We start from the raw sequence: 27,481 nt of genomic DNA on the forward strand, positions 1-27,481 counted from the left end.
CATATATATATATATATTATATATTATTCTTTTATAATTGATGCTAGTTGACACACCCCGATCCTGAAATCAGGGCATGCTGGCCGCCACGTGAGCGTGACGTAACCATAAGTGCGATACGGAAGCAAAGGGAATAAGAAATACGAAGGAATAAAAATCAACTACTAGCAGTATTAGAGTGAGTTAAAGTGTGCAGTACACGATTTCAGAGCATAAAAACTAGGTGCAGTCAAGTAGGACTATAATTAAAATACAACACCCGCAGGTGAGTCCTACATGCAGGAAGTCTGTCAGAACGTCGAAGAAAACCTCGTGAGCCACCAATTGCTAACTAGAACCTGGAGGGGCGCAACAACAAAATTGAGCGGGTCAGTAAAACCAAAGTTTTCAAAAACATTTCATTTAAAACGTTTCTAACCCCTCACTGTAAAACCTGTATACTTCCCCAGAAAAATAGTATATAAACATATATATATCATCAAAAGCTCAACTCACAATCCTTCATCGCTTTTCAGAAAGAATATGCCATGCCATGCCAAAATATAATATGAATGTATCAATATAAATCAGGTGAAATAATAAATCAACCGGAGACCCTACAATGGTCTTGTACGGCTGATTCTATAGCTCAATATCCCATCCAGCCGGAGTCACCAACTGTGACCTGTCGGCCCTGCCGGAGTCACCAACTGTGACCTGTACAGCACTACACTGCACATAAGTCGGAACTACCTGTAGTAGTCTGTACGACTATGATGGTGAATTAATACGCTCTAGTGCTTCTCTCATTAATCATCTGTGCATATAATCTAAGGTCACCTACTAGTCGGAACCACCTCTAGTGGTCTGTACGACTAGCATGTCGGAACCCTCACATGGTCTGTACGACATGCACCTACTTGGATCCAAGGTGAGCGTGCGGTGCAGTGAATAATACGAGCACTAACACCAGGGGTGTAGGTTATGAGCTCTCAACACAATTCACATCATCAATGATTCACATGAATAACATAAAACTCACCTGATACTCACATATGCGTCCACAGCACCAATTCACATATATATATATGCATCAATTATCAATCCATATAATTTATAATATGCATGCTTGGCAATTGAAAACATACTTTCATATAAATTCAATTTCTGGGAACATTAATAGTATATAGGTAATACGAAAAACAAAACTGCCCACTCACTGGTAAGTCGATGGGTCGTAACCCCCGTGACGTCCCTGGATGCGCTCGTCCTCGGGATAGGTGTCACCTATATGCGAAACAACTATAAAAACGTTAATTAATGCACATAACCGACAATTTGAATAACTTTTCATACGGTGCTCAATTTGGGTATATGAATATACCACATCGACGTCACGGACGTCGAGTAATTTTTAGAATTTTTTTTTTACGTGGCACGCGCCCCCACGCGCCAGGGCAGGCACGGGTACACGCGCCCCCCACGCGCGTCTTCTTCCTTGGTTCGCCGGACTGTGTTTTCCGGTGGCCGGAAAACTGGGGATTTTTCAATCCCCTTGTTCTCCCTCATTTCTCAACCGTTTTCTTCGTATTTTATATCAATTTGAAGCCCTCAACATGTAGAATCACGATAGACTAGTTTCAAGGTCTAAAATCCACTAGATTTTACCTGAGAAAGCTCGATAATCCGGCCAAATTTGAAAAACTCCGTTCTCAGTCCTCCGACGTCCAAATTCTACCAACGAAGTACCCCGAAGCTCGTGAGGATCTCCTTAAGCTCACTGTGAGCTTGAAATTCCCTGAAATGCAAGATTTTACGTGTGCATGAACAGTGCACATTTTCGGGGTTAGGGTTTCACGACAATTATGAGGGTTTTAACTTCCACAAATCACATATACGAACTCACAAGCTTACTAGGAGTTCAAATCTTACCTTAGAACCTTCGATCCGTGAAGAAATGGGAGGTTCCTAGCTTGTTCGTACAATTTGAGAGGGAGAGAGAGAGAAAACCATGAGGGAGGAAAGAGAGAGACACGGGGGAGGGAGAGAGGGAATGAAGTGTGTGTGTGTGGTCTATCACAACCCCTCACCATCCATTTCTTTTTCCTAACTCCCTAACCACATAAATTACAAACCAACATTTTAATCCCACTTAAGTTATTTCCCAAAGCTTATGAAAATTTAGTCTAAATAATATGTCACACACACACACACATACCTTAATACCCGTCAAGGGTGATTCCGCCATTTCACGTCCCCGATATAAAGAATCATGGGACGGGCTGTGACACTAGTAGTTTCTAATTGATGTCTTGTATTTGTACCATACTTTACCAATCCCGAAACTACTGAGCACCGGTCAACGTTATACCGTCAAGGACCTAGAAGAGTTTCCCTCCAACTAGGAGGCCAATCACAGCGCGACACGTGTCGACATCAGAAGCCAATCATAGCGCAACATGTGTTAACATCAGCAACCAATCACAACACAACACGTGTCAATGTCAAAATGAAACTAGAAACTCTCTTCTATAAATAGAAATCATTCTCTCACAATATTTCCGAATGTCATTTGTACTAAATCATTCACTAGTACTCACTAAAGGAGAGCTTGAACCTATGTACTTGTGTAAACCCTTCACAATTAATGAGAACTCCTCTACTCCGTGGACGTAGCCAATCTGGGTGAACCACGTACATCTTGTGTTTGCTTCCCTGTCTCTATCCATTTACATACTTATCCACACTAGTGACCGAAGCAATCTAGCGAAAGTCACAAACTTAACACTTTCTGTTGTACCAAAGTCCTCACTGATTTTGTGCATCAACATTTGGCGCCGTTTGTGGGAACGACACTTATTCCCACTCTCTTCAGCTTTGTCAAGCTGGTTTCCACCATTCGTACACTCTCTTTGACCAGGCATCCCTCTCCAACATGGGGAGCGAATGAAGCCATAACATACAGAATGACATCCCTCTTGCACCTAGTGCGAAGCAACGAAAGAAGGAAGGAAAGAGGGTTGCTCTTCAAGCTAAAGTCTATGAGCTAGAAGCTCAGAACAACAAGATAGCAATGAAGAATGAGGTCCTCCAGGAGCAGTATGAGAAGCTATTTGAGACACTCCACGAAACTAGGCATACTCAAACACGCGAGCTCGTTGCCCTTGTGGACATCAACTATCATCTAGGTGCCCTCCAACTCGGAAGGTTACCTTCCTTCGACATGGGTATCCCTGATGAAGAGCGAGCTAATCATCAAAACATTGATCAACATGAGACATCTCTCAACCCAGCTGCTTCGACCCGAAACATGAGAAGTGGAGGAAGACACCTCCTTGCAGAAGGGTTGGAAGAATCGAAAGCCGTTTATCGTGAATGCTTAGACTTCCTAAAACAACGTCGAGATAATCCCCTCCACATATGCTCGAAGATCAATGACCTAAGGGTTTCTGAAAGACTCGGTCTCCTCTCACGACCCAGGTCATCTGCCAATCTAGGGAAGGAACGACAGGTCCTAGAGGGACATGAAGGTATAGGGGACTCTGAGATATTCCGACAGACTCGCCTTAGAAGTCAGTACGGCGAGTCCAAGGAAAAATCACACGTCTTTGCTTAAACTTTCCTACTTCCAAAAGGCGATGGAGACTTACGAAAGAAAATCCCAGTGGTACATTACTCCACTCAGGACCCCCTTGTCCTACAGCTCCTTGAGGAAGTAAACAAGTTGAAGGCCGAACGTCAGGTTGAGATACCTGATTGGAACTAACCTAGGCCTGGCCCTCTCACAAGGAGGATCCTCGACATCCCCTTCAAGCAAAGACAAAACAAAAGCTTGGTTTACAACTCTATACTGGAAGGGAAGACCCAATTGAACACCTTAACCTCTTTGAGTCCACCATGGCATATCAGATGCACACCGATGAAGAGCGATGTCTTCTCTTCCCCTCCACCCTCTCTGGCGGAGCTCTAAACTGGTATTGCCGTCTTCCACCTGAGACTCATTTGAGGAACTGAGGAAACTGTTTGTCTCTCAACACATCTTCCAGACATATCGCTTGCATTCTGCAAATGACTTGTACACTATTCGCTAGAAGCCGGACGAGTCACTACGAGAGTATGCCGGTCGTTTCAGCCATGAGTATTCTCGCTGTGCTGAGGCAGATGACAAGACCGTCCTCAAGGCTTTCACGGCAGGCCTACGTGATTGTTTCTTCAAGTACATGATCAATGCCAACACTTGGAAGATTTACTCTAAGGTGATGACACATGCTTACAACCATGCCTCCACCGAGGCAATGACATATCAAGGGAAACCCCCCACAACCACCCCTTATCAGCAAGTAGGGAGTGGAAGCCAGATCCAACCAAATGAGAAGACCTCGACCTTTCAAACGGCAACAATGCCTTCCCCTACCTTACTTAATACTTTGCCAAGTCAACAGACATATCAATCTCAGGGTAAAATGAAAGATTTTCATCATCACCAGTCTCATTTTAGTAAAAGGAGTAAGGGACACTATCGTGATAACCAAGGGTATCACCATGATAATCCCTGACCCCAGGCAGTCAACACAGTGGGTCAAGCACGTGTCAGGACAACCCCTACCCCGAGGTATGAGGCATACACACCTTTGAATGCCACGTTCATGGCCATTTACCCCAGCATAACACATTTGATATCGAAGCCAAAGCCGAGGTACCCGGATTATAAGCCCACGATGAACACGAGCACGTTTTGCTGCTACCACGAGCATAACGGCCATGACGGCGAGAAGTGTATCACCTTTCGTGATCATATTGAAGCTTTGGCACGTGAAGGAAAAATTGATCAATTCCTCCTTCACCCTCCAAGGGGTAACCGTAACCAACGCCAGGTAAATGTGATATATTCCATAAGTGGTGGCACACCTATATCTAAATCTTCCAACAGGGCCATGAAAAATAGTGAATGAGCTTTAAGGTCTGGCCATCAAGTGTTTCACGTGGAAGACATCAGGGGAGGTAAGTATCAAAAGCCTAACTAGGATCCAATATGTTTCTACCCTAAGGAAGAAAGAGGTATCATCTACCCTCACAACGACCCACTAATCGTAGAAGCTCACATAGCCAACTTTGAAGTACGACGAATCCTGGTAGACACGGGGGCTTCGATTAATATCATGTTTGCTGAAGCTTTTAGGGCACTTAATGTAGCTGAAAACTTACTTGATCGTTCGATTTCCCCTCTGATAAGCTTCTCCGGTGATATCGTGCAACCTTTGGAGAGCATACACTTACTTTTCACCATTGGTATAGGCCCTTACACAGCTACCATTACCACTAACTTCTTGGTGGTTGATTGCCCAACAACATACAATGTCATCTCCGGACGCACAAGCATCAATGATTTCAAGGCCATGGTATCCACACATATGTTGTTGATGAAATTTCCGACCCCTTATGGCAATGGTTACATCAAAGGAGATCAACTTAGTGCACGATCATGTTACAACATTTCGGTCAAGCAACAACACCTGCATGTGCCCAAGGAAACCCTTTCTATACATGACTAAGTCATAAAGACCAGCCCAGACAAAGCCAACTTAGATCTTCACGATGGCAATAGTCAACCCGACGATCCTCGAGATGACTCTTTCACCCACCAAGCACAACCCGCTGAAGAGTTGGAGAAGGTCTCTATCTTAAAAGATTATCCGGATCGCATGGTGAAGATTGGTACCACCTTGTCACCACCCATTCAGTTGACATTGATCTCTTTTTTGCAAGAGAACACTGAGGTATTCGCCTGGTCATACGAGGACATGCCAGACATCTCTCCTGATATAATCTGTTATCGTTTAAGTATTGACCTTAAGACCAAGCCAATGAGACAGAAGCGAAGATCTTATGACGCTGAACGGTACAAGGCAATGAAGCCATAAGTTGAAAAACTCAAAGGCATAGGCTTCGTCTGTGAAGTCAATTATCCAACGTGGGTAGCAAATGTTGCCCTTGTTAAGAAGAATCCGACCAAGGAAAATCTCCTACTCCAAAAGGTTGCCCGAATGACATCTTTCCTCTTCATCTCATAGACAGACTTATAGACTCTACGGCAGGGTGTGAACTCCTGAGCTTCATGGATGCTTACTTAGGATACAACCAAATCCTCATGAACCCTCCGGACCAATAACACAAAGCCTTCACTACTGACAGGGGACTATATTGCTATAAAGTCATGCCCTTCGGCCTAAAGAATGCAGGAGCGACTTATCAGAGACTGGTCAATTCAATGTTCACCGAACAGATTGGGAAGAGCATGGAAGTTTACGTTGATAATATGCAAGTCAAAAGCAAACATGTTGACCAACATATCACCAACCTATCTGAAACTTTCCCCATCCTGAAGAGGTATCGAATGAGGTTGAACCCCAACAAATGTGCCTTAGGCGTATGCTCTGGCAAATTCTTAGGCTTCATGATACGCCAACGAGGCATTGAGGCTAATCCCGAGAAGATCAAAGCAATCCTCGACATGAAGGAATCGGTAACTTCAAAAGACATCCAGAGCCTTACTGGCAAGGTGGCAGCTTTAACTAGGTTCATCTCTAAGGCCACAAACAGATGCGCTCCTTTCTTCAAAGCACTTAAAGGAAGTAAGAAGTACATTACATGGACTGATGAATGTGCTGAGGCATTCAAGAACCTCAAAGACTACATAAGTAAAGCCCATTTGCTCTCCAAACCTGAGGTTGGTGACACTCTCATTATCTATCTGTTGGTATCGGCTTCAGCAGTAAGTTTCGTTCTCATTCGAAATGATGGTAATGTCGAACGGCCTGTCTACTACGCTAGCAAGGCCTTACAAGATGCGGAGACACGATACTTCAACATTGAGAAATTGGCTCTAGCATTGGTCATGTCTACTCGAAAACTTCGCCCTTACTTCCAAGCACACTCCATCATCGTGCTTACCAATCATCATCTTCGATAAATACTCCAAAGTCCTGACACTTCCGGGCGAATGATCAAATGGGCAATAGCATTGGGTGAGTTTGACATCTCCTACCAACCAAAGCCAGCTGAGAAGGGCCAAGCGGTGGCAGACTTCATCGCCGACTTCACATATCCTATTGACATTGTTTCTACACCTAAAGAAGTGGTTTCATTACCCTCGGAAGCTCAGAAAATAGAACCAACAGCCCCAGCATGGAGTCTATATGTTGATGGCTCGTCCAACCAACAGGGCTGTGGAGCAGGACTAGTCCTTACGACCCCTGACAAAGTGGTGATGGATTATGCTCTTCGTTTCAAATTTAAGGCGTCGAACAATGAGGCCGAATATGAAGCCCTTCTAACAGGCTTACATTTGGCCAAACACCTTGGGGTTAAACGAATTGATATCTTCAGTGACTTCCAATTGGTGGTTAACCAGGTCACCAACAACTTTGACGCTAAGGATAGCTCAATGGCAACATATCTGGCATAAACACAATTGTTACTCAAGCACTTCCACTACCAGATCACCCAAATTCCTCGAGCGGCAAACAGTCATGCAGATGCTTTGGCTCGCCTCGCCTCAGCGGTGGAAGACAAGATTAGGAGAAAAATTCAGGTCAAATTGTTAGCAGCACCAAGCACCATGGCTGCGGAAGTGTACAACTTACAACAAGGAGATAGTTGGATTACCTCGATTTATATATTCCTTGCTCATGGCACCCTTCCAAATGACAAAGTCCAACATAAGCATATTCGATACAAGGCTACCCGTTACTTGATCATTAATGACCAACTCTACAAGCGGGGATTTAACCTACCATACCTAAGATGCCTTATGCCCGCAGAGGCCAAAACTATCCTTCGAGAAATACATGAAGGAGTCTGTGGAGATCATGCTGGATCTCGATCCCTAGCACACAAGGCTTTTCGCCAAAGATATTACTGGCCAACACTCCACCAAGATGCCATCAGAATATCCTGCTCATGTGATAAGTGTCAACACTACGCAACTATTCCTCACTCCCCTTCCAAGCCACTCACTCCTATGATCAGCCCTTGGCCCTTGGCCCAATGAGGACTTGATTTGATCAGCCCAATGCCTGTAGGGAAGGGCAAGGTTCGCTATGCAATCGTTGCAGTTGACTACTTCACAAAGTGGGCCGAAGTAGAACCCTTGGCAACCATTATTGAGGCAAAAATAAAAAACTTCGTATGGAAGAAGTGTTAAGCTTCAGCCGTTCGGCATCCTATGTAACGAAGACTATTTGGCATGAATTCAATAAAAAGGTGATTTAGACAACTCAATCCTAATCCTCTTACATTCCTAGCAATGAAACACTCGGGTTCAAAGCTTCAACATGAATACTTCCAACATGAAACAAAGTCTAAGTATATGTCAACAAGACTATACAAATAAACGAACAACTTCACTGTATATTCGTTCAATCATACATTCTAACACATTCATACATAACCCAACTGTGTTTTGAAAGGGTTCAACATATTTTGTGTCATTTGACACTTGCTACAATTTGCCTAGACATCTTGCCCTTATTCTTACCAACCAAGTGATGAAATGTGAAGAAGGAACTCATCTTCATGCCACTAACTAGGTGATAAAATGTACAACCCGTACTCTCCTTCATGCCACCAACCAAGTGATGACATGTACAACCCATACTCTAATATCATTTAGCAACTTGCCACTCATGCCAACAACCAGGTGAAGAAGGAACTCATCTTCATGCCACCAACCAGGTGATGATATGTACAACCCGTACTCTTCTTCATGCCACCAACCAGGTGATGAAATGTACAACCCGTACTCTAATATCATTTGACAACTTGCCACTCCTGCCACCAACCAGGTGAAGAAGGAACTCATCTTCATGCCACCAACCAGGTGATGAAATGTACAACCCGTACTCTCCTTCATGCCACCAACCAGGTGATGAAATGTACAACCCGTACTCTAATATCATTTGGCAACTTGCCATTCATGCCACCAACCAGGTGATGAAATGTACAACCCATATTCTCCTTCATGCCACCAACCAGGTAATGAAATGTACAACCCGTACTCTAATATCATTTGGCAACTTGCCACTTATGCCACTCACCAGGTGAACAATGAACTCATCTTCATGCCACCAACCAAGTGATGAAATGTACAACCCGTACTCTAATATCATTTGGCAACTTGCCATTCATGCCACCAACCAGAGGAAGAAGGAATTCACCTTCGTACCACCAACCAAGTGATGAAAACAACTCACCATTCATTCCACCTACCAGAAGACGAGTGGTACAACTTGTACATGTGAACTCCTAGCATTCACAAATAATCAAAAACCCTCAAGCTTGACAACTCAACTAGAGGAGCACTTATGCCCAACAAGAGTTATAGTCACCAACAAAGTCTTATTGCAAGCCAACAACAACTTCAATGCATGGTATACGAAGATCAAGCTATTCAGCCCTCTTGCATCTATTTCAAACATTTCCCCTCTGTAACAATGCAAACACTACAACTCGTAGAAAGCTTCACACACTCTTTATCAAGACAGTGTGAAGCAAAACCAATTTATGGTGCCAACAAAAGCTTCATCAATGGAGGGCAACCACAATTCTCAAAAGCTTCACACACTCTTGATCAAGACAGTGTGAAGCAAAACCAATTTATAGTGCCAACAAGAGCTTCATCAAAGGAGTTCAACCACAATTCTCAAAAGCTTCACACACTCTTGATCAAGACAGTGTGAAGCAAAACCAATTTATGGTGCCAACAAGAGCTTCATCAATAGAGGGTAACCACAATTCTCAAAAGCTTCACACACTCTTGATCAAGACAGTGTAAAGAAAAACCAATTTATGGTGCCAATAACAAGAGCTTCATCAATGGAGGGCAACCACAATTCTCAAAAGCTTCACACACTCTTGATCAAGACAGTGTGAAGCAAAACCAATTTATGGTGCCAACAAAAGCTTCATCAAAGGAGTTCAACCACAATTCTAAAAAGCTTCACACACTCTTGATCAAGAAAGTGTGAAGCAAAACCAATTTATAGTGCCAACAAGAGCTTCATCAATGGAGGGCAACCACAATTCTCAAAAGCTTCATACACTCTTGATCAAGACAGTGTGAAGCAAAACCATTTTATGGTGCCAACAAAAGCTTCATCAAATGAGTTCAACCACAATTCTCAAAAGCTTTACACACTCTTGATCAAGACAGTGTGAAGCAAAACCAATTTATGGTGTCAACAAAAGCTTCATCAATGGAGGGCAACTACAATTCTCAGACCTTCAGAGCAAATTCAATTTATTCATCCAAACCTTCGGCTACTACAAGGTGTGGCTTGCATCACAATCTCTTGCTCAACAGTGTGGAAGCAAAATTTGTATATGTTGTCTTTCCCACATTTTCAAATTTCTAGTTTCCTAAAAAAAAAAAGGGAAATTCAACAAAGCTTCATCAATGGAGGACAACTACAAATTCTCAAAAACTTCACACTATCTTGATCAAGATAGTGTGAAGCAAAATCAATTCATGATACCCAACAAAAGCTTTAACTCCAAAGCTTCACCTACAAAGCTTCAACTCCAAATCTTCACCTACAAAACTTCAACTCCAAAGCTTCACCAACAAAAGCTTCATTAATGGAGGACAACTACAAATTCTCAAAAGCTTCACACTATCTTGATCAAGATAGTGTGAAGCAAAATCAATTCATGGTATCCAACAAAAGCTTCAACTCCAAAGCTTCACCTACAAAACTCCAACTCCAAAGCTTCACCTACAAAACTCCAACTCCAAAGCTTCACCTACAAAAGCTTCAACACAAAAGCTTCACCCACAAAAGCTTCAACACAAAAGCTTGACCCATAAAAGCTTGACCCACAAAAGCTTCACCTACAAAAGCTTGACCCACAAAAGCTTGACCCACAAAAGCTTCACCTACAAAAGCTTGACCCACAAAAGCTTGACCCACAAAAGCTTCATCCATAAAAGCTTGACCCACAAAAGCTTCATCCATAAAAGCTTTACCCACAAAAGCTTCACCTACAAAGCTTCAACACAAAAGCTTCACCTACAAAAGCTTCACACTATCTTGATCAAGATAGTGTGAAGCAAAATCAATTCATGGTGCTCAACAAAGCTTCAACCTCAAAGCTTCACCTACAAAGCTTCAACACCAAAGTTTCACCTACAAAGCTTTAAAATATATATATATATTTTCGGAAATTCAAAAATTCAAAAATTCAAAAATTCAAAAATTCAAAAATTCGAAAAAATTCATGTGGTGGGAACAAAGTAGCTGCGACACCAAATTATGTAGGAAGTACTATGTGATTCAATCAGTTGTACATTAAATATTATTTTCTCTATTTTTAAACACGTTTAAAATATTTTAAGAGGCGTGTAATGTCAGTTCTAATCAAGGTCTTTGGTACGTGCATAATAATGTGATTAAATTAGTTGTCAAATAATTAGTTTTTTTTTTTTGAACAAACGATATTATCTACACTAAGGGAATGAGTGGTGGGCTTAGCCTCATAATAGGCTAGCAATAATATGATTCAATCAGTTGTTTATTAAATATTATTTTCTCTATTTTTAATGTAAATTCAATAGAAACCGAATGTAGCTGTTTTGATTGGTTTATAATATATTTCTTCTAGCATGATCTAAGATTATTCTTTTATTTCAAATATTTAACTTTTCTTTTGTCAATTTACGCATATAAATACATTTAAAACATGTAAATCGCACGTATCACGCTATGATTCGAAAAACATCTTGTACACGCGTACAATAATAGAGTTGTACAAACTGCCGTACAATAATAGAGTTGTAGTTATTTGAGGGCACTGTCCAAGCACTCACTGTCCAAAGAGCATGATGGTCCACAATTTAATTTCTTTTGATTTTGTGCTTCATGTGTTCCAAAAGAATGAGATCCCAATTTTTGAAACTACATAATCTTGAATTTTTTTAGTGCTAAGTAATTAATTGGTTTAATAATAAATAAATAAATAAAAATGACAAGTAAATGATGGTTATCCATCATTTTCGAGCCCGAAGAGGCTATGGGGAAGAATCAGGTCGGGTAGATCGGCATGGATTCATTTAGCTCCATGAAGAAGAAGAATCTTCAGGTGACAAGGAGGTGCAGTGAGAAATTACTCAAACCCCTTTGAAGTTATTAAAATTTATGCAATTGAATTTTTTGAGTTTAAATATTTGATGAGGAGACTAGAATTTTCCATATAGAAGAATTCGACACAACACCTATTTCTTCTATCAATTAATATTTTATTTACGTGTAAAAAAAAATTATTTAAGTTTGCTTATCTAGATTTAATACGAAGATTCATATGAAAAAAAAAAACCCTCCTGGGCAATTTAATTTTCAGGAGTGTACATATGTGTGTATAAATCAATAGAAAACTTCATTTTAATCCTTAAAAAAGATGAGTTTTAGACTATAACCTTGTGTAAGATTAAAATCCAATTTTAGTCCCTAGTACATTTAATCATCTCATTTATTAGTTATATTTTGATGTTTTATTTATCTTTTTATTCCTATTTTAATGTCTACATTTAGGCTGTCACAGCCCGTCCCGAGATTTATATCGGGGACGTGAATTTACGGAATCACCCTTGACGGATATCAAGGTATGTGTGTGCCATGATATTTAGTATGCTTAATTCCCTAAGTTTTGGAAAAGTTTGATTTTTATTAAGGACATTTCATTTTGTGTGGTTAGGGTTGATTTGGACCACACACAAGCTGTACTCTCCTCCTATCCCTCCCCCGTGTCTGTCTCTCTCTCCCCCGCGATCTCTCACTCTCTCTCCCTCACCCTTCACGTACGGACCACCACCAAAACCCTTCAAAACTTGGCGGATCGAGGCAAATAAGGTATGTATCTTCATCATTTTGACGTCCTGAGTTCATTGGTGCTAGTTTTAGGAAGTGAAACCTTCGATTTCACGTGGAATCCGAAACCTCCATTTTTGGGTACTGTTCATGCGAACATAAAATGTTGTGTTTCAGGGGAATTCAAGCTTATAGCAAGCTTGGTGAGGTCCTAAGGAAGCTCGGGGACGTTCGTTTGAAGGATTTGGACGTCGGGATCGTGGGTTTCAAGGTTGGCCGAATTCTTGGAATTTTCCCGGTGAGATTCCTTGATTTTTAGACCCTAAAACTAGTCCAACGTGATAGTACACTCTTAGGGCTTCAAATTGATATAAAATACGAAGAAACTGGGTGAAAAACGAAGGAGAACAAGAGGTTTTAAAATTGGCCGGAATCCGGTCGCCGGAAAAACCAGTCCGGCGACCTAAGGAAGAAGAAGGGCGCGTGGGGGGCGCGTAGGCCCGTGCCACGTGCGGCGCGTGGGGGCGCGTGAGCCCTCCAATTTTTTTTCTAAAAATTTCCCGACGCTCGTAACGTCGATGTGGTATATTCATATACCCAAATTGAGCATCGTATGAGAAGTTATTTCGAAATGTTGGTGATGTGTTTAAAATTAACGTTTTTATAGTTATTTCGCATATAGGTGAGACGTATTCCGAGGACGACCGCATCCAGGGACGCCACGGGGTTACGACCCGTCGACTTATCAGTGAGTGGGCAGTTTTATTTTCGTATTACCTTTATACTATTGATTTTTCCCAGAAAATGATTTGATGTGAAAATATATTTTAGAAAATGCCATGCATAGAATTATTTGAAAAATGTGAATTGCATATGAGTTATATGATTGATATATGATGCATACATGTTGCATGGTGCTGTGGAGGCACAGGTAAGTCAGGTGAGTTCATTTATTCATTTAATTGATTGTTGATAAGATGTTTTAAGCTCATAACTTGCACCCTAGGTGTTAGTGCTTATTTTATTCACCACACCGCACGCTCGCCTTGGATCCAAGTAGGTGGATGTCGTACAGACCATGTGAGGGTTCCGACATGCCAGTCGTACAGACCATTAGAGGGGTTCCGACTGGTGGGTGACCTTAGATATGCGTGCTGATGATATGATGAGAGAAGCACTAGAGCGTATTTTTACACCTTTCATCGTATAGACTACCTTACGTAGTTCCGAGTGATGTGCAGAGTAGGGCCGTATAGGTCACTGTGGTGACTCCGGCTTAGTGGGATATTGAGCTATTGAATTAATCGTATAGGACCAACTGCAGGGTCTCCGATTGATTCCTTATTTCACCTGATTTATATTTTGATTTATGCATGGCATGTTTTCTTGAAAAATGTTAAAGATTTGGGATTTAAGTTTCGAGTTTTCATATGGTTTTATATATATATATTTTCTGGGAAAGTATACGGGTTTTACGGTGAGGGGTTAGAAATGTTTTAATTGAAATGTTTTGGAAAATCTTTGATTTTACTGACCCACTCATTTTGTTTTGCGCCCCTCCAGGTTCCAATTTAGCGGTTGGTGGCTCTCGAGGTCTTTTCCGGCTTTCTGACAGACTTTCGACATGTAGGACTCACCTGAGGGTGATGTATTTTGTTTTAGTCCTACTTGACTGCAGTTAACCTATGCTCTGAACTTATGTGTTTACTTTATAACTCGTCCGGTTATGTTCGTAGGTGGTTATGTTTGAGTTTGGTTTGAATTTCTGCTGATTTATATTGTTATTTTGCTTCCGTGTCGCGCCGATGGTTACGTCACGCCCACGTGACGGCCAGCACACCTGGATCCTCCGGATCGGGGTGTGTCATAGGCAACTAATTTTTTTTTTATAATATTGTTGACCCTAGAAACTACAAAGGCCTACGTGGCGCGCAGGCCGAGTATTTTCTAAGCTAACTACGTCCTTCGGTGATTGCGGGGCGTGCCAACTCGTCGGCCGAGCTCGGCCGAGGAGTAAATTTGATGATGTTGCGTTGAGCGCGCTGCTGACTTCTGTCTTGCGATTGCGGCCGAGGAAGGAACAATTCTCGGCCTCTTGGGTTCTAGAGCCTGAAGACAAGGCTGCTAATTTGCGAAGTTCAATCTCAAATTCGGCTGTCAATGTGCCGAATACAGTAACCTGGTAACACCTCACTTCGCCGAGAAGGCTGATGAGATGACTTCGACCAATAGGGATTCGGAAATCCTTCTCGACCGAGACTTGGATAGGTAACCAGTCGTCCTCGCCGCAGTGCTGTTGATGCCAACGGAAGATACTGCGAGACCGACTGACTCTACGGTGACAGAGCTATCTATGCCGACTTAAGATATCACCGGTTGCTTCCACAGTGCTGTTGATGCCAACGGAAGATGTGTCAGCGAAGAAAGGAAAAAGAAAAATCATAAGTTGTGAGAGTTTGCGCAGGGCAATTTTGTATTGATTTTGTAGGGGTCTCTTTTCTGTCGCAGAATAGCTTGTATTTATAGTATTTTGTACTTGCTTGGCACGAACTGCAACTTTGACTCCTTCAAAATTGATCCGTGTGAAATGCCAAAGCCTATCCTCCAGCTTTTGTGACTTTTCAAACCTAATAAAAGTTAGGCTTTATCATATCTCATAAAAAGCCTAGCCCACCTAAACTTCTTATCATCAAAACCCCATCTGACACCATCCATCACCATGTAAAAAGACCTAGTCTACCTAGGTTCCTTATCCCATCATTATCCAAGACCATGACTTTAAAATCATCAAATCCCCAAGTTTTTTTTTTCAATCTGCACGTTCATTGCTAAACATCCAAATTAATTTGAACTGTACCTCTTACTTGAGGATATAATTTGCATCTTATCCATCCCGTTTAAGAATATGTCAAGATAATTCAAATTAAAAGATAATTATGATAAAAACCATAATATTATCTTTTAACAAAAATATCTTCACTTTTCCATCCGACGGCTGAGAACTATGTTTACTCTACGGTCTCGATTACACGGGCCGATGATGTAAATTTGGGTCCAAACATTGCCCCCCAGTTTCCTTGAACTTCGGCTCGTAAGCCGAATGATTAAGGAAATTAAGTATCTCCAGCCTAATCAGATGTACTTTTGACTGTCATCCCTTGCTGTTTTTTACTCACGGCTCCTTTCGACCAAAGAACAACTCATGGCCGAAGATAAACAGTTATGAACCAGGGTCGAGAAGAATTGGAATTGGGGTCGAGGATAAATTTGGCCGAGGTCGAGAAGAGTCTTTTCTTGGCAGCTCGGCCTGCCTACATATATATGCATATCAAACCCATTGTCAGCAATCATGACTATATACATATATATATATATATATATATAACCTCAAAACAGTAACCATGACTTATTCGGCCAAACTTTGACCCTAGCATCTTCATGATTAAATGGTTTTGAAACTTGTCCCCACACTTTAACCATAGGCATGGTACTATTGATAGCAGCGAAAATAACTCTTCTCAGGTCGGCTTGTTTGTCGAGCTCGGCTAAAAACAAAATGACCAAAATTTTGCCGAGCACACCACTTGTTGCCCCTCTTATTTTCTTAAGTATCGGTCAAGGGCCGAATGGTTAAGAAAATCATTTATTATATATAATTATATTTTTAGCAAACGAAAAGAAAAGTGGCCGAAACATAGTCAGGAGGAGGCCAACGATGCTTTATTCCAAGCCGAGATCTTTTTACATCAAAATTTTCACTTTGACATTTTCCAAAACCGAATAAAAGATCATCTCCCAATATTTCTGACTTGGTGAAATATTTTGCATTTTCGGCCGCCGAATGTGTGGAACAAGTATTATGCCCCCCAGGCATAATTTCGGCGTTTAATTCAAACAACTTAGCCGAACAGGATTTCTCCATATCGACTTTATCGCCAATAATCATATCAATTGGCGTAGTTTCTTGGGCTAGGCCAATATCTCGGCCTCGTTCGTCATTGGAGCATTCTTTTGACGAATTATTTTCTGAGTCGATTTGTGGCTCAAAAACTTGAATTTCTTCATCTAGGCCTACCACACTTTCAGTCTCGACCGAAAAAATAGGTGACCTTTGTTCTTCGGCCAAATTAACAATTTTCTTAGGCCGATGTCTAATTACGGCTGGAGCGAAAAATTGCCCCCCGGCATTTGGGCCTAACCATTTTTCAAATGGAATTGATCTGTAATCAGAAACGTAAGGAAAATTTTCTTCATCTAGCAAGTCATTAAATCGAGCCCTGTCTTCATTTACCCATTGCCCTTGCAGGGTAACAGGAGCTTTTATTTCCAACATGCAAGCGAATGACTTTTGCATCTCTTTATGGCCACGAAGAACTTTTTCTGCCTCCAAAGATTTTTTACATTCCTCATTATGTTTTTTCAATTCCTCCAAAAGCTCGTACAATCGGCTACGTTGAGCCAGATTGGAATCTTGATATATCATATGAACTTCGTAGTTTTAGCACTGGGTCCCACTGGGCGTGCCAAAATGTTGACCCTAGAAACTACAAAGGCCTACGTGGCGCGCAGGCCGAGTATTTTCTAAGCTAACTACGTCCTTCGGTGATTGCGGGGCGTGCCAACTCGTCGGCCGAGCTCGGCCGAGGAGTAAATTTGATGATGTTGCGTTGAGCGCGCTGCTGACTTCTGTCTTGCGATTGCGGCCGAGGAAGGAACAATTCTCGGCCTCTTGGGTTCTAGAGCCTGAAGACAAGGCTGCTAATTTGCGAAGTTCAATCTCAAATTCGGCTGTCAATGTGCCGAATACAGTAACCTGGTAACACCTCACTTCGCCGAGAAGGCTGATGAGATGACCTCGACCAATAGGGATTCGGAAATCCTTCTCGACCGAGACTTGGATAGGTAACCAGTCGTCCTCGCCGCAGTGCTGTTGATACCAACGGAAGATACTGCGAGACCGACTGACTCTACGGTGACAGAGCTATCTATGCCGACTTAAGATATCACCGGTTGCTTCCACAGTGCTGTTGATGCCAACGGAAGATGTGTCAGCGAAGAAAGGAAAAAGAAAAATCACAAGTTGTGAGAGTTTGCGCAGGGCAAATTTGTATTGATTTTGTAGGGGTCTCTTTTCTGTCGCAGAATAGCTTGTATTTATAGTATTTTGTACTTGCTTGGCACGAACTGCAACTTTGACTCCTTCAAAATTGATCCGTGTGAAATGCCAAAGCCTATCCTCCAGCTTTTGTGACTTTTCAAACCTAATAAAAGTTAGGCTTTATCATATCTCATAAAAAGCCTAGCCCACCTAAACTTCTTATCATCAAAACCCCATCAGACACCATCCATCACCATGTAAAAAGACCTAGTCTACCTAGGTTCCTTATCCCATCATTATCCAAGACCATGACTTTAAAATCATCAAATCCCCAAGTTTTTTTTTTCAATCTGCACGTTCATTGCTAAACATCCAAATTAATTTGAACTGTACCTCTTACTTGAGGATATAATTTGCATCCTATCCATCCCGTTTAAGAATATGTCAAGATAATTCAAATTAAAAGATAATTATGATAAAAACCATAATATTATCTTTTAACAAAAATATCTTCACTTTTCCATCCGACGGCTGAGAACTATGTTTACTCTACGGTCTCGATTACACGGGCCGATGATGTAAATTTGGGTCCAAACAAATATATAGTCCAATAACAATTTTGTATGTTCTTCATTTAGGTAATATATTTGAATATTTCGGTATATCCATCGATACAAACATATATGTACATTAATTCATCGATACAAACATATACATGCATTTTGGTACACACATTTGAGTTTTTATTTCTTTATTTTTTTATTTTTTTATTTTTTATAGTACAACTGACACACCCCGACCGAAGTCAAGGCATGCTGGCCGTCACGTGAGCGTGACGTAGACATGTGCACAGTGCGGAAGCGATATTTATAAGGAAAGTACGAATAATTCAAAAGCTTCCTATGAGCTTAAAAACCCCTAAAAATCACTCAATAATTATTGCATGAACAGTGACCATAATGGAGGTAAGTGGTTTGACATGAAAACGGTGGACTTCTTACCTGAAACTAGTATGGATGGACTCGTATCGACGAGATGAAGACGATGGTGGTCTTTGTTTCCTCGATCTGTGAAGTTTTGAAGGTCCTTGGTGATGGTCCGTGTGTAGAGAGAGAGAGAGAGCTCGAAGGGAATAGAGAGAGTGAGTTCGAGGGAATCACGGGAAAGAAGAAGAAAAAGGGGTGATTTCTGTGTATCCGTGAGTGTATGTGGTCCACAAGCCACAATCATTCAAACACAAAGAAACAAAATGTCCAAAATCAACCAACTTTTAAAAATTAGGGTAACTAGATAAACCCTAATACTCTAAATCTTTAAAACGCTCAAGGCATTTTATTAACTTCACACTCACGAAAATGATAATACGGGACGGGCTGTCACAACAACGATATATTTTACACTAAGACGGCTAAGCCACATGGACAACTTAATTTGGTATCGAATTCATCATCCACGAGATTCGAACCTAATACCTCTCATTTGAGTATTGATTTTTAGGTACATTAATTCAATATACTATATTTTGGTACATACATTTCAGTACGTATATTTTGGTACATACATTTTGGTATTAATATTTAGGTACATTAATTCAATATAATACATTTCGGTACATACATTTCAGTACATATATTTCGGTACGTACATTTTGGTACATATATTTCGGTACGTACATTTCGATACTATATTTCGGTACGTACATTTTGGTACATACATTTCGGTATTATATTTAGGTACATTAATATAATACATTTCGGTACATATATTTAGGTTCATTATAATATATTTCGGTACAAACATGTAGGTACAAAAAAGTCAATTATATATATTTTGGCACAGTACAATCATGTATATTTATATATTTTGTATCACAAATTTCTTTTAATATTTTCTTATTTATGTTCATTTATAATTAAAGAACTAAATATGTGCATATTAATAAAATTAAAATTTAATGTGGAGAGATTAAATAAAAATGCACATTAAATAACAAAAATTGAATATAAATTTTGATAAGAGTACGCTTCAAGGGATTAAATTGAATATGTAAACACTAAAATTTTTTTTAAATTTTAATCTTTTGCAAGGACTAATGTTCAAAAACCCCATAAATCAATTTCACGTCGGCAGAGCTGCTATGGGGACCTCCGTACACACACATAATTTATTCATTCGGTCATCAGCTCAGGAACCTCTCTGTAAACTTCTCCACACACTCCAGTACCTCTCTCTCTCTCTCTCTCTTTCTCTCTCTCTCTCTCTCTCTCTCATCTTCTCCACTCCTCACTCTTCTCAGTTTTGGCAACGACTAATGATAGCCAATAATTTATTCATTCAGTCATCAGCTCAGGAACCTCTCTGTAAACTTCTCCACACACTCCAGCTACCTCCCTCTCTCTCTCTCTCTATCATCTTCTCCACTCCTCACTCTGTTAGTTCTATACAACTCATCCATCGCTTGGGGACTGACCTTGGGCTTTTCAGCTGCCAAGCAACTCCAGCATCCGTTCTGATCAAACTCAAAGTTGTAACTAAGGAGTTTGGAGAAAATAAAAAGATGATCAAGGTTGACGTAATTCACAAAGAAATTATTAAACCATCCTCTCCAACTCCTCACCACCTTAGACATTTGTGCCTCTCCCTTTTTGACCAGTTTATACTTGAACTGTATATGCCACAAGTTCTCTTCTATCCTAGCAGCAGTGATGAACATTCTTTGGTCGCTGAAAAGTCCGAGCTTCTAAAGAAATCATTATCTGAGGCCCTCACTATCTTCTACCCTTTTGCAGGGGAATTCAAAAATAACGTTTCCATCAACTGCGATGACCGCGGAGCTCTATTTCTTGAAGCCCAAGTCAACTGTCCCATGTCCAAGATCCTGGACAAACCCGATTCTGAGATCCTGAGACAACTGATTCCAACTCCTATGCGTTCCAAACAAGCACAAGTAGGGCATCTTGTACTAGTCCAGGCCAACGTATTCAAATGTGGTGGATTGGCAATTGGCATCAGCATTTCACATAAGGTCGCCGATGCCTTAGCGAACAGCAAATTCATCGAAAGCTGGGCTGAAATTGCCCGCTGCACTGCCAGCACTACTGACCATCACGTAGTACTTCCTACAGAATTTGGTGTTGCAGCTACTTTGTTCCCACCACAAGAATTTGTTAAGAAGACCCCCCTCACGCTACCTTTTATTGACAATGTTATCGGAAGGAGGCTTGTGTTTGATGCCTCAAAGATTGCTGCTCTCAAGGCCAAAGCTGCCAGTGCCACAGTGCCAAATCCGACGCGAGTTGAAGCAGTTTCCGCGCTCATTTGGAAATCCGCATTGGAAGCATCAAGATCGAACTTGGGTTTTGCAAGGCCATCCACTTGGCGGTCCTCTACGAACCTGAGGAAAATATTGGCTCAGCCCTTCGCAGAAAACTTACAAGGAAATTTTGTGTTTTTTACCATGACGAAGATCGAAGAGAATGAAGTATATGATCTTCAAACCTTGGTTGCAAAAATGAGGAAATGCGTTGAGGAATTTAAGGTAAAATATGCCAATGAAATTAGAGGGGAGGAAGTAGTTCAATTCCTGAAGGAGTATAGTGAGCTCGTTCAAAAGGATGATATGGACAACTATATGTGCACCAGTTTGTGTAGGTTTCCTTTCGGCTCGGCCAATTTTGGATGGGGAAAGGCATCATGCATTCGCATCCCTTGGAATGAAGATTTCAAAAACAGAATGTTATTGTTGGATGCAAGTGATGGCATTGGCATCGATGCATACATAACACTGAAAAAAGAAGATATGGTCATGATTGAAACCAACCAGGACCTGCTTGCATATGCTTCTCTGCATTAGACCATTACTGAAGGGTAAATCTCGTCTAATCCTTCTCTATAATTACTCAATAAATAAAAGGTTTGCTTCCCTATGTCATTGGAGATTCATACTATATATAAGTATCTTTCAAATGTCGGAAAATAAAATGCAACTATACTAATAGCAAGTTGCTAGTGTTCTTGAGCATTTAGAATTTGTTTGGATGCCATGTTGTAACCTTTGGTGATTTCTTTTGTTGCTTTTGATTCCACAATTTTCTTATTTTGTGTGAACAGTGAGTAATGTATTGCTTTTACTATCAACTTTATTTTTCTTTCAATAAAATGGATTTGTTTTATTGCGTATACCTAAGAAAATATAGCAGATCCCTAACAAAAGAAAATGAAAAGAGTGCTGAGAATGCTTTTCTATGGAAAAAAGTAAGACTGACTGACTAAGGATGCTTTCAAGTAATTTTTAAAACAAGGGTTACAACACGTGTGATAATATAATGGATGATTGGGTTGATAAATTCTATTTTAAGTATGACTCATATAAAACGGATTCACCGCCACCCGAAAACCCTAGTTATATAACGATGGCCTGAAACCTGCTGGATAAAAGAGGCGCGATGAATAAAGGGTAAAGGGAGAAGATGAGTTTATGTTGTCAATTCTGCTCCGCCGTGAGGGAGGCATGCAGGCAATGGGGGATCCAAGATTCGAAACTTGGGTGTCCCAACATTAAAGGTTCACGTTTTTTAAAGAAAAAAAGCGCGGAGCGCGTTAAAAAAAATTCATTTTATCCAATTGAGGCATTTCGTCGAACACTTAGTGGGCTTATTGACGAAACCAAATCATGTTGTTGCCTATATGTCAACAAGTTACAATATATGTTGAAGCAATCTGGTGAATGCTATTGAGAATATATGTCGAGTGATGTTGATGCAGCCTGTTGAGATATGCGTACGTACCAAACAATCAAAGGATCTTCAGATGACCTTCATATGCATGTTTTTGTAACATCCCACATCGTCCAGGGGAGTGGATCGTGTAAGCCTTATATGTATATTTTCATCTCTACCTAGCACGAGGTCTTTTGGGAACTCATTGACTTCAGGTTCCATCAGAACTCCGAAGTTAAGCGAGTTCACGCAAGAGCAATCCCAGGATGGGTGACCCACTAGGAAGTTATCGTGTGAGTTCCCAGAAACAAAACCGTGAGGGCGTGGTCGATGCCCAAAGCGGACAATATCGTGTTACGGTAGAGTCGAGCCCTAGATGTGGTGGGGGCCCGGGCCGGAATGTGACAGTTTTCCACCCTCCGAGTGGTCCTAGGACCACTTTGGTTCCAATTTACATCCACCCTTGCGGTGGGTGGAGTTCAAGAACTCTTGTTGTTGCATGGCTTTTTTTGCTTATCCATTTATGTATCCTATATTTTGTTTTCTTAAGTAAATGACTAGGGGTATGCTATCCACACACCATGTTTTACTTCTCATATATCCTCTTAAGTAAATGACATGGGTGTATGTATATCACAACCCAAATGACTAATGTTGATGGGGGAAAATATGAATGGCTAATATCATTTTGATGTCATCTAGTCATCACAATCTAATAATCTAGTCTCATCTAAGACTAATATATAGAAGTAAAGATAAGTATATGAAAAACATTTCATCGTTATAAGTTAATGGGAGCTAAAATAGTATTTGAGATTAGGATAACTCTCACTTTAGTCCTGATAATAAAATTCGATAAAAATGATCTGGTTGTGAAAATTATTTTAAATTTTCAGAAAAAAATATGTCAATCTTCTAATAACTTTTTCTTGTAGTATTCACCGGAAAGAAGAAGAAGAAGAAGAATGAAAGAGTTATGAAACCTTTTTATGTAGTATTCACAGGAAAGAATGAGTTATAAAATACCTTTTCGGCTAAGTCAAACCAGCAGCAGCAGCACGCCTTATCTCACTCGAAGCTCCCTCTGGTTCTCACACTTGCCGTCCCTCCAGTTTGTCAAGTTCGCGCCTTTGGCTTCACAAGGATTTTTTTGGTTTCATAAACATGTTCTTTAAAAACGCTTTCAATCATATTAAAAGTACTTCCAAATGAGTCTAAATTAAAAATATCTCATGTTGAAACCTTCTGTCTTCTTCACCTATTGTCTCTCAAGTCGGCATCATCCCCTTCCTTTCTCCATCTCTCCCAATCGTTCAGTCCCCTTCTCTCCTCTTTAGTTTTTAGTTTTTTTCCTTTTCGCGTATGAATAAGGGAGAGGGACTCATTTCAAAATTATCACAGTCGTTGTAAAATTTTATATGAAAAAAGCTTCATGCGTTCAAGAAGAGGGAATCCCAATTTTCAAAACAACACAATCTTAAAGGATCTCTTTCCCCTGCAATGCTATTTTCAACAAATTTTCATTGCTTTCACATTTGCTCCGGAGAAAACTGGTAGGTAGTCTTCACCAGAAAGAAAGAAGAGGGAAAGAAAGAAACTCATAACTCATAATCCCATCATAGCCTAATTTTAGTGTTGGAAATGGAGTCGTGCTTGGATTATTTATTTATTTATATTGGTGTCATGTTTCGTGTTAATAAATTGTAAAATTGATAATATATAAGGATTTTTTTGGTCAAAATAGTTCATGAGATTGATATAAATTCTCATTTTGAACCATAATAATGAAATTCGATATAAGTGGTCTCTGAATTTGTTCACTGTAAATCATTTTGGTCATTTTATAAAAAAATCTATCAATATCAATGTTAAGGGGAGAGTATGGCTCGACAAAAATACCATTTAAAAGGTGATCACATAGTTGTTCACGTAATAATTTAACGATTTTTCACAGAATGATCAAAATAATTTATGATGAATAAACTTATACTTGTCAACAAAGCTATGAAGAACAATCAAGAAAGTAGAGAGACAAAGTACTCAAGAGAATAGAATTGTATAACAAACTTATTTGTGTAACAATTACAAGACTTTCCCCTATTTATAACTACATTTACCATAACTACCTCAAAACATATCCACTAATACATTGATAAGTGGTACACTTTACAATTTGGCACATGTCATATTACAAGTAACCTACAATCTTTATAGTCTAACAATACGTACCAACTATCAATTTCATTGTAACAAACTATAATGAAGAGTTATATCAATCTCAGAAACCTTTCATAATATAATAATATATCGACTCATATTAAACATAAAAAAGTTATCATTTTGTGAGTATAATATTATGTGAACAGTGGATGATGTGTTTGTCGTTTTAATTGTGTACGCATTGTGAAGCCAAAAATAATCAAGAGGCGACACATGGATTTTTTGGTAAGAAAAAGACAAAATTACCCTCGAGGCACATCAAATTTCCTACGCGCGAGCAGTGGACAATCATCTGTCAATCAAGTCAAAAATGTCCAAAATATGTAACAAATTCAAAGTTATTTCATCCATCCTCATCCTATATTTTCCACAAGGTAATTATTTCATAACCTTCAAAACATTCCAAATAAATTGAGTTAATTGGCTAATTAATGGATTTATTCCTAATTAATCCATTAATTACCAATTAAATCACTCATTTCACACAAAAATACCCCAAAGGGCGGGCCTCCTTTTCTCTAAAGGGGGACTGGCCATGCTCTATATATTGAACCCCATTTTCTTTAAAAACCTAAGTCCACACTCTTGCAAAACTTCAAAAACTCTCTAAATATTTTTCTCTCTAAATTCTAATTTTGGCATCGGAGGTTCTTCAGTCAAAACCCCCCTCCCCCATTCATCGTAGGTGCGTGAGGCTCTTGGCTTTGACCCTAAGGTGTTAATTGTTTTGTAGGTGCAATTTTGTCCAAGAAGGAAATGGAAATTTGCATCCACACGCATCACATCGTGCATTCGTACAAGTTTAGAGTTGCAATAACGTGTTGTGTCTAAAATTACTATCTGTATGCAGTTTCATACAAAACCATTTTACATAATCGTCTTTCTCTCCCTCTCTTGTTTTTCTTTGAACAACTCATTTTATCAACCCTTATGCTGGGTTTGGATCGAAATGTATGTTTGGAATTTTAGTCCAAACCATAGTTCTAATCATACTCACGAGGTGAACCACCACTGAGTAGTATAGTAGTAGGGAACGAATTTCAAACCCATATTTCACACGGTATGTCCTGTGTTTGATTTCTGGCATTGCTGAATCGCACGATGCTGATCATGAGGAAGTTAAAATGCTTCTGTGAGTTTTTCTTACTCCTGAAATAGTGTATTGTCGTAATGAAACTACGAGCTAATCCTTTTTCAGAAAAGAATAAAATAAAATCATACTCACATCCGAATCTGATTGAGATCAAACACTAAACACGTAGAATTAATTTTGATTGTTTAGTTTCTTTGCCTCCTTCATTATAATTAAATCAAATGAGAAATTCTCAAGTACCTAGCTACCTTGTCCACACCAAAAAATTAATAAAATTTGTATCTCTGTATATCTACAGGTAGCGGTAGCTATCTTGTGACTGTATTAACAAGTGGTCTGTTCGTAACAGATATTGGAGAATCGATTCCCGACACATGAAACGTCTGACTTTCACCATTCTTAATTTCCAATATTTTTTTTTTGTTTTTTGGGTAATCAAAAGGAGATTGGAGATGCAACACGAGAACTTTCTAGGATGTCACACATTTTAGTACTATTTATCGAACTAAACATAGTAAATACCAATATTAAACTAAACATGGTAAATACCAAAAATATATATGACAATATTTAGGAATTTTTTATATATTCATTAATCTCCAAAGTGGAGTATATATAGGAGTTACAATTGGTATTACATATGTACTTCACCAATGTGGGACAATAAACTACTATTTACATTTTAACTAATGTATAACTCGCAACACTCCCCCTCAAGTTGGTGCAAATATGTCACGCATGCTCAACTTGTCAAGCGAGTCGGAAAACGCACTATTAGACACAGCCTTAGTAAGAGCATCAGCCAGTTGATCTTCAGATCTCACAAACGGAAACATAATAATTCCAGCATCCAATTTTTCCTTAATGAAATGTCGATCAATCTCCACATGTTTTGTTCAATCATGTTGAACTGGATTATGAGCAATCTTAATAGCAGCCTTGTTATCACAATGAAGTTTCATAGCACCTTTGTGTTTAAACCCAAGATCTCTCAACAATTTTTCCAACCACAACAACTCACATACACCATGAGACATACCACGAAACTCAGCTTCTGCACTTGACCTAGCCACCACTTTTTGTTTCTTGCTTCTTCAAGTAACTAAATTACCACCCACAAACATAAAGTATCCAGATGTAGATCGCCGATCAGTGATAGAACCAGCCCAATCTGCATCTGTATACCCTTCGACATTCAAATGATCATTCTTAGAGAAAACCAGGCCTCTGCCAGGAGCCATCTTCAAGTACCTCAAAATACGAGTTACTGCATCCATATGAGCTTCACTAGGTGAGTGCATAAACTGACTTACCACACTAACTGCATAAGCAATGTCAGGGCGAGTGTGAGACAAATAAATTAATCTCCCCACAAGCCTCTGATACCGTTCCTTATGAGTTGGAACTTGATCTGGAAATAAGCCCAGACGATGATTCTGCTCAATCGGAGTATCAACAGGTTTGCAATCTAACATACCTGTTTCAGCTAACAAATCAAGAACATACTTCCTTT

At 40.0% G+C, this 27,481-nt stretch overlaps 1 protein-coding gene and 2 long non-coding RNA genes across 4 annotated transcripts; 2 read left to right on the top strand and 1 right to left on the bottom strand.

The window, feature by feature from the left end:
- Nucleotides 1-148: 148 nt before the first annotated feature.
- LOC114821073 (uncharacterized) lies at nucleotides 149-19,097 on the bottom strand. Of its 2 annotated transcripts, XR_011575483.1 has the most exons (5): nucleotides 18,939-19,097; nucleotides 1,912-1,947; nucleotides 1,648-1,777; nucleotides 1,200-1,266; nucleotides 149-338 (listed from the first exon to the last, which is right to left on the bottom strand). It is a non-coding gene; the product is annotated as an uncharacterized lncRNA (long non-coding RNA). The 2 variants fall into 2 exon arrangements; XR_011575482.1 differs by lacking the exon at nucleotides 18,939-19,097 and having other exon boundaries at nucleotides 1,912-2,050.
- On the top strand, nucleotides 13,016-14,592 carry LOC139191427 (uncharacterized). Its single transcript, XR_011575484.1, has 3 exons — nucleotides 13,016-13,137; nucleotides 13,522-13,587; nucleotides 14,403-14,592. It is a non-coding gene; the product is annotated as an uncharacterized lncRNA (long non-coding RNA).
- A 1,511-nt stretch (nucleotides 19,098-20,608) lies between the features above and the next one.
- LOC114821133 (acyltransferase Pun1-like) lies at nucleotides 20,609-21,790 on the top strand. Its single transcript, XM_029093036.2, has one exon. The coding sequence runs from the start codon at nucleotides 20,609-20,611 to the stop codon at nucleotides 21,788-21,790; it is 1,182 nt and encodes a 393-aa protein (XP_028948869.2).
- Nucleotides 21,791-27,481: the final 5,691 nt, after the last annotated feature.

This window comes from Malus domestica, chromosome 14 (assembly GCF_042453785.1).
Source record: "Malus domestica chromosome 14, GDT2T_hap1".
NCBI classification, from domain to species: Eukaryota; Viridiplantae; Streptophyta; class Magnoliopsida; order Rosales; family Rosaceae; genus Malus; species Malus domestica.